The following is an 8,323-nucleotide window of genomic DNA, read 5'->3' as shown; positions in this document are numbered from 1 at the left end:
CAGGCGCTAGGTGGGGGTGGGGAGGCAGCCTGTTTCAGCCCCTTGGCTTTTGAATTGAGTTTGCAAGGGAAATGAAGACCTGTCAGAGAGAGTCCAGTTCCCCAAACTCCTTTTTATTGCGGAGAGCTAGAGCCACAACCCCGCCCTGTGTGCTGGGACTGTGTGGCTCCAGCTCCCGCTTGGTCCCTGAGCGAGTTCTGCCACTGTTTCTTGTCCCTCTCTGCTGGATCGTGAAGTCTTCAGGGTTTCTCATCAGTGGGCTGCTCCGAGGTTTTGACCCTGTAGGCACCGGGATCTCGGTGTTCTTTGCCAGTTGGCAGCCCTGTCTGAAAGGACTGGCCAGGCTTCACTTCACCATTCAGTTCCTCCACCAGGGCTCAGAGAAGGTCCTCAGTCCATCTGGAGGACCTGGCCCCTGGCTCTGAAGCCCATGCTAGCTCTCACCTTCTGAGGCGGGGGTCTGCTGGAACCCATTCGGATAGAGGTCCAGAGCCTCAGGGTGAGCACGTCAGGGGCTGGCATGCTAGGAGCCCAGCATAGGAACCTCTCGTGGATCTTCTGGCTGGTCCTCCCCTTTGCTGCTCAGAGATTCCAGGTTGCTGGGCTAAAACAGATGCCAAACGGCCCCTACCTACCCACCCCCAGGCCCTGGCGACTTGCATGTCCCTGCCTACCCCCAGCTCTCACCTCTGACAGGGTCATTTTTGACCAGAAATTCATCCAGAGCTGCCCAGCCACCTCCAACACGGACCATCAGGGCTCCTCTTGCCACCTGTCGAGCAGAGGGGTGTCTAGCCTTCTACGTAGGGACTGGAGGCAGTTCCTGAGGCTCTGTCCTCCCCACTGTCACAGGCCCACGCTCACCCCTGCTCACCAAGGCTCCTTGAACCTTGAGCCTGCCTCTGGCCACTGACGCACTTGTCCTTTCCATGTTCCTTGTTCTGACCACGCAGTGTGGCTGGTTCTGGCCACTGGGGAGCCCTCGCTCCAACATGGTGGGGCGCTTGTGGTCAGGCCCACATTTCCCCCAGGTATAGCCGGGCCAGCCTTGTTCATCCCTGTCCTGCTGCCCAGTTGCCGGGAAGCTGTCCACAAGGTCCTACTGGGGAATGTTTCAGTGCTGTCTGTGGCTTGGGGTGTCAAGAACACCCTAGACCACTTTATTCTATGACCAAAGCAATACAGGTAGTACCCCCAACACCGACAAGTCGCAAGTGTACCGTGGCCCCTTGCTGTGAGGTGTCAGGGTAAACAGAATATGTATCTACCTGCTCTTACCTGTCCCTGGTGGCCCTCTTCCACCTGTACCCACTGGTCCCTTTTCTCTTTGTTCCTCTTGCTATGCTCTGGCTTCCTCCGACTCCAACTCTCCGTGATGATGTCTGCCCACCAAGGCCTCCAGCTCTGTTCTGAAATCTGCCCCAGGAGGGGAGCCTTAGCTCTACTTCTCAGCTCCCCAGGCGACTCCTGGTCAAGACTCCTCAGTGTCAGTACCTCCCTTGGGGCTTGAGTCCAGCACTTTAGGCTCAGGGCCCCAGGCAACTCCTCCAGAGGCCAGTTCTGGGCTTGTAGCGCCTACATATTAGGAAGCAATGTTAGGGAACTGGAAGAACCCATGTCCCAAATGGCCCACCAATCCTGAGCCAATGCCCCCATCCTCCAGAGCTTCTCAGCAGTCCTGCCCAACACTTAGGCCTTCCAGCTAACTCCTCCTAGAGATCAAATGGTCTCACAGAGGGTCCAGGGCATTAAAGCTAGTGTCATTAGGCTAACCCTGGATTGGTCCACAGTTACTGTGCAGACTAAAGTCTCCGGCCACTGGTCCCACCTTGGTCCCCGAGGGTTCAGCCTGGCTCAGGCTACAGGAGTACGAGACCAGTCTCTCTACAAGGTGGCCCACAAGCAGCAACATTCCTTCCAGGGTGTGCATCCTGGAGACGAGATGGGCAGATGTGAGCAGGGTAGAGGGCCAGCGAGAATGGGGCGGGACAGCTGGCAAACAGGCTCACCTCTCACAGGAAGGGCTAGACATGGCAGCCTGGCAGCCCAGCAGCTCCAGCAGCAGGCCCAAGTGGCAGGTGCTCCCATAGGCAGTGTCTCCTCTAATCCTTAGCCATGACACCACCAGGGTTTGCTGTCCCCATAGGAACTCCTGTCACCAGAACAGCCTGGTGTACTGTTGGCTCTCCAGGTAGGAAAAGCTAAAGGGTGGAATCTTTTTTCCTCTGTATACCTCACATCTTGAGCCCTCTTCCTGACACCTCCCTTCACCTTATACCTCACACTAACCGCCACACTTGCAAGAAGACCACACATGCTGGCCCAGTCCCTCTATCCCTAAGCCTCCTTAGTATGAGGGGGGCAGCTGCACCCAGGATTGTGCTGATGTTTAGGGCAAGGTGAAAAAAGTCAGTAAGATCCTCCCCATGGGTAAATAGGATCCACCACCACCCATTCCCAAGTTGAAGCCCCAGTCTTTACTTAGAAAGAGGCAGTTGTATATATAGCTAACTGTAGGGTGAGGCATCAGTGTGACTGCTGCCCTTAAGAGGGGTGGGATTTGGGGAGCGGAAAGATGGCTCAGTTGGTAAAGTATTTGCTACAAAGCATGAGGACCTGAGTTTTATCCCTAGCATCTATGTAAAAAACAAACAAAACAAATCAGCATGGTGGCTCGCCGGTAACCAGCACCAAGGAAGCAGAGGTAAGATTCCTGGGACTCAGTAACCAGCTGTCTAGATGAGTAAGTACTCCAAGTCCAGGGAGAGACCCTGACTCATAAATAAGGCAGGGTAGGGGGAGGCAGAGAGATAGCTCAGCAGTTAAGGGCACTTGATGCTCTTGCAGAGGACCTGGTTCAGTTTTCAATACTTAGGTCAGACAATTCATGATTGCCTATAACCCTAGCTCCAGTGGATCTGGTGCTTCTGGTCTCTGTGGGTACCCACATGCATGTGTGCATACATACATACACACATACACACATGCATAATTAAAAATAAAATAATAAATCTTCAAAAGCAATAAGGTGAGCCGGGCAGTGGTGGCGCACGCCTTTAATCCCAGCACTCGGGTGGCAGAGGCAGGCTGATCTCTGTGAGTTCGAGACCAGCCTAGTCTCTAAGAGCTAGTTCCAGGACAGGCTCCAAAACCACAGAGAAACCCTGTCTCGAAAAACCAAAACAAACAAACAAACAAACAAACAAAAAAAGCAATAAGGTGGAAAATGCTTGAGAAAGACACTATATGCCCACTTCTGGCCTCTGCACAAGTGTGCATGCATGCATACATGTAAACACGTACATATGCAAAAGGGGATTAAGATTTGGACACAAAACACACAGAGGGCACAGAAAGAAGACACTGTGCACATGGCAAGGAGAGAGGTAGAACAGACTCTCAGGAGCCAGCCCCGTCCATTTCAAACTGTCAGCATTAAGAACTTTGAGCCAGGGTACAACCACAGTTTCAACTTCCTCATTGGTGATAGCTGCTTCCAGTGGCCCAGGAAACCATCAGTCCCGAGAATGAGAAAAAAATCTGAGAACAAGCAAAGGAACCTAGAATTTCTGGGCGGACAGCAAATCTCAGGAAGGGTCTCGTGCATCCCAGCCACTCCTGTGTTATAGAAAAGGGGGCTAAGTGGAAGCAGAGCCCACTCTTGCCTGTTTGTTTCAATGCTGGACCATCCCAGACTGTGAGTCATGGGTAAGTCCATTTCTTTCTATCTTGCTCCTGACGAATTTTCTTTCCAGCTGTTGCATAAATGGGACTCATTCACAGCCATGCTTTTATCTTAATTAATAGCTCTCCACTTGCTGGAAAAGGCATGTAGATACTAGGTCACCCCTACCCGTACAGCCTGGAGGCTTGATGGTGCTGTCCAAAGAGGAGCTGCCCTTGCTAACAGTCAGGGATGGTCTGATCTCCAGCCCCGGCCCTACTGGGAAAGCTGTGGCCTTAAATGGAGATTTGGGACAGTCAGAAGCTGGAAGGTGAGCACGAAGTCATCACCAGCAATCTCTCCAGCTGGCTCTGTGGCCCCCACTTCCCTTCCCCAATGCTCTCCCCATCGCTCCCAGAGTTCTCTGCCTTGGTTCCTCCGACAGCAACAACAGTTCAATCTCAGAGTGTCCCTGTGGGTCACCTCTCCCCACAAAGGACTCTTGGGGATACCTTCCTCCCCTAGTTTGTCAAGGCACCTGCGAGGTTAGGTTCCAGTCATCCTCCAGCCTCAGCTCCTTCATGGCTGCCTGCTCCTTGAGACCACACAAGATCTGCACAGCTGGCTCCCATATGGCCTTCAGCCCAGTGTCTTGCTCTCGAATCTCTAACCAGTGCCCCTCCAGGGGCTTTGTGTCTGCCTGAAGCACAGCTAGGAGGAGACACGAACGCCTGAGAGCCCAGCCTTGGCAAGACCTTCACACTCAGCCTACCTTGGTTTCTTGAGCATAGGCCTGATCCTGCCCTCAGCCCTGACAGGGACTTCCCAAAGACTCCCAGGTACCCCCAAGGCCCTGGCCATGTACCTGATGAGGGGCTCTGATCCCAGATGGTCACTGTGGGTGCCGCTGCATGACTAGAAGTCTCTGCCCACTGTGCCAGCTGTTCAAGCCGCTCTGCTAGCTGGGCCAGCTGGACGCTCAGCTGTAGGAAGAAACCGGCATTGTTCTAGACAGCCTTCGCCAGGGACAGAAAGCACGTACTCCCAGCCACTCTAGCTATGCCACAGTGGGCTGCAGTCTCCTCAAAGGGCATGAGGTAGGTAGGCTGGAGGTCTTTCTTCTATGTAAAATCAAGGGGGTACAAGCACCTGCTTCTGATCCTTGAGCCCTGGGTGTGCTGAGGCAGACCCCTCCAGTCCAAGCTGGGCCTCCGAGCCTGCTGGTGGCGAGGCCCTGGAGGACGCTGTCCTCTGAGCATACAGCAGCTTCTGTTGGGCACAGGTGACTTGTGACTCAGTCAGCCTCACACGCTCCTGAAAGTGATCCAGCTGCTGTCGCACCAGCTGAGCTTGGTCGCCTGAAGCCAGAGGCAAGAGGCCAGGGAGGAAACACCGACACTGAAGGGGAACTGAGGGACCAGTAGCAGGGATGAGGGCATTAGAAGGGTCCTTGGGAACCATCGGTGATGACATCGAGGCCTTGGACTCGGGGACTGGGTTAAGGGTAGACTTTTCTGTGGGCTCCCTGAGCACATGCTGGTGACTGGGTGGGGACCACTTACTTGTGAGGAGCTCTGTCAACCTCCTTCCCGTTTCTAAAACCCTTTCCAGGTCCTTGGCACATACACCAACCCCTTTGTACACCTCCTGTGAACAAACACAAGACACTGAGCCTGTGACAGCCCACACCGTCCCACCCCGAGCCTGAGCCGTACCTGGGAGTACAGTAAAGATTCCTCAGGGCACTTGGGCCCCAGCAGTAGCTCAGCCAGGAGCTGTTCACTTGGGTTCAGCTGTACCAGCAGAGCTTTGCAGGCCGCTTCAAAACTCTGGGCCGCCGGGACCAGCTGCTCCAGGAGTCTCCACCTTGGGGCGAAGATGGAGGAGCTGGCAGCGGTGCCCTTCTTGCCCTAGAACCCTCACAGTCCCCCCACCTGTGGCTTCACCTGGTTTCTGCCTGCTGTACCAGGCGGTGCCACTGTGTGCGCAGCTCTGCCGGGCTCCCAGCCTCTTGCAATCTTGGCTCCACGTGCGGTGCACGCTCCCTCAGTAGACGCAGGAGCAGCTACCAGACATGGGGTCAGAGGGCTCAGGCAGGGTTCTGGGGTCCCTGCCCATCCTCCTCCTGCCACTGCCCCCTCTTTATTTTTTTTTTTAATCAAGGGGGATTACTGGCTGTGGGAATATTAACAGGTATAGGTATACAGCCCACCCTTAGGGAACAGATCTATTGTATTCAAGCACATGGTAACGACCATTAGTTACCAGTGACTTGACCTGAGGTTCAAGGGGGTAAAAGTGCCCCCCCCCACTCCTGTTCCTATCTCCTGGTGGCCCTTGTACCTCCTGTTCCCGCAGCTGGGATGCAGCCAAAGTGGCATCAGCAGCCAGGGGTCCCTGTGAGGCCTGCAGTTCCTCCATACCATCCAGCCAGCTGCACAGTGTGCCCAGGGGGGCTCGGGATGCCTGCAAGAAGGATGTACTCACCTCATCTGGCCTCCACTTGGACTCCCCACACTCGAGAGCTGTCCTTCCTCACCTGGGCTGGCTGCTTTCTTTGACTACGGGGCCCCATCTCCACGGCTTCTGTCACCACTGTCTCTGTCACCACTGTCTCTGTGACCTCTGTCACCTGGACAGCACGGGAGCCCCACCAGGCCCAGGGGATCCCTGGTGGTAGTGGGCCCTGAGGAGCTGCGGATGGAGAGAGATCCTCTCGGGTCCTGGGGCTGGTGTGGGTCCTGGGGCTGGTGTGTGAGCGGTTCCTCCTCTCCCCCAGGCAGCCAAGCCTTGAAGCGGGGTTTCCCATGGTGGATGCTGAGCAGTTTGCAGGGTGTCCAGGACAGCAAGGGCAGCCCTACAAGGGCAGGAGGACCCAAGTCAGGACCAGGGGGTCCACAGGACCACCTGCCCCTACCCTTGCGCAGGTTGGTGCTGGGGAGACCCCCTGGGACTGGGTAGACTGCCCTGGCCTAGGGGACTGCCTCTAGCTCCGTGCACCCTACCTTCCTTCAAGCCACTGATCCACCAGCCCCAGCCAGTCTGGCTCCAGCACTTTTCTTGCTACTGTTTCCTGGGAAACCCAGTGCCCATCCTCAGTCATGTGGGTGGGGGAAGGGCTGCGGAGAGGAAGGGGCTTCTAGCTGGAGTATCTGGCCCCTCCCCCCTCGGTTCCTGTATGGAACGAGGGGGGCATTCAACGAACTCAATTCCCACCCAAGTCCCAAATAGTCACTCACATGGCCATAGGGCTGCAATCCCTTTGGGTTAGGAGGCCGAAAAAGGGGGGCTGCTATAATGGGTACCAGGCCTGCCCTGGGGATGCCTAAGAATTATAGGAAATGGGGGCATCGATACCCACTTTAGGAGGGGACTGGAGAGTCACGGAAATTTCCCACAGCCATGTGGGCCCCCAGGGAGTGCTGGAACTACACCCTCTCCCAGTCACGTGGCCACTCCATGGTACTCAGACAACCCCCACCCAAGACTTCCTGACACCCTAGACTGGTCTGCTCTGTTTCCAGAAACCTCACACTTGCCGTACCTTCCCCACCTGAGCCTGGAATGACCTAGCCCTCCTCCATCCTGGAATCCCCACCAGAGAGAAGAGCAGGAGGGTGGGGATGCTCAGGGATCTCCACCGGTGCAGGTGTATTCATGGAGTCCAGCATGAGCCCACCGCTCACCCTCTACCCAACCATCATCGAATCTTCTACCAAGGAGTGGAGTTTGTGCTCAACAGACAAGCCAAAAGCCCTCAAGTGGCCAGGGTCATGCTGGTCCCAGACCCTCCCTCTCTACTGACAGAGAGACTTAGGAGTCCCCAGGGCCTAAAGCTAGCCCTGCCTACCTCCACCCACCCCAAGCCTGTGACCACCCCCCACCCCCACCCCACCCCGAGACCTGTCCCTGCCTGGGTTCATCTTTGTCATGAGTTTGTGTTGTTGTTACCTTGGGAACTTTCCATGGAAAATATTGGGTGAGGTGGGCAGGCTGGCAGGCCAGGGCAGGCCATAGACGCACAGTGGGTGGATGGCTGGTGGACGCCTCTCCCAGGAGGGCTTGTCTGTCTCACACCCTACAACGGCCCACCCTGTCCTGCCTGCTCTCTTTTCTCAGCCCCCACCCCAGGCCAGGCACCGAGTATGTGCATTCCCGGGGGCTGGGAGGGCGTGTCCCAGCACAAGTCTGCCCACACCTGGCATGCAGACTTCACTTCCTCCTGTCTACCCTGCTTCTTTAAGGGACTATGGCATTCCTAGGAGCAGCTGCGCCAAGCAGTCTCTGGGTCATACCCCAGATTGGGTGTGTAGTCTGGAATGCCCCCCTCCCCTTCTCTGCACTCATCCTTGGGCCTCCATAGCTAAGAGGGATGAGGGTGACCCCTGCCTCTGATACCTGGCCTCTGACTTGTTCTGCTGTTCAAGGCAGAACCAGGTCAAATTTCTGTACAAATCTCCCTGTAGCTGCCCACAGCTGGGACAGTAGAGGCCCAAATATGGGGAGGTTCTGAAGCCTATTTGGGGTAGCTGCCACTTTCTCACTTGCCCCAGGTCAGGATCCTATGCTGAGCTTGGACCACCCCTTGACAAGAGAGGACAACGCCCCCAGCAGGACCCTCCAACCTTGTCGCCCTACTCTGATTCAAAGGTTCTAACA

The 8,323-nt window shown here is 55.8% G+C and overlaps 1 protein-coding gene across 1 annotated transcript; it reads right to left on the bottom strand.

Annotated features, from left to right (window-relative positions):
- Positions 1–105: 105 nt before the first annotated feature.
- LOC121461403 lies at positions 106–6,473 on the bottom strand. Its single transcript, XM_041672492.1, has 15 exons — positions 6,204–6,473; positions 6,008–6,130; positions 5,611–5,729; positions 5,380–5,530; positions 5,227–5,311; positions 4,814–5,022; positions 4,530–4,647; positions 4,203–4,375; positions 2,010–2,152; positions 1,829–1,931; positions 1,279–1,575; positions 875–1,099; positions 688–772; positions 445–578; positions 106–326 (listed from the first exon to the last, which is right to left on the bottom strand). Exons 1-15 carry the CDS (start codon positions 6,471–6,473, stop codon positions 240–242), a joined length of 2,322 nt encoding a protein of 773 aa, XP_041528426.1. The 3' UTR covers positions 106–239.
- Positions 6,474–8,323: the final 1,850 nt, after the last annotated feature.

The sequence above is a fragment of the Microtus oregoni genome, unplaced genomic scaffold (assembly GCF_018167655.1).
Source record: "Microtus oregoni isolate MIOR12 unplaced genomic scaffold, Mior012 000022F_ref0000154, whole genome shotgun sequence".
In the NCBI taxonomy this organism is placed as follows: Eukaryota; Metazoa; Chordata; class Mammalia; order Rodentia; family Cricetidae; genus Microtus; species Microtus oregoni.
The sequence above is the reverse complement of the archived record's forward strand: the minus strand, read 5'-3'. Positions and strand labels throughout refer to the sequence as shown.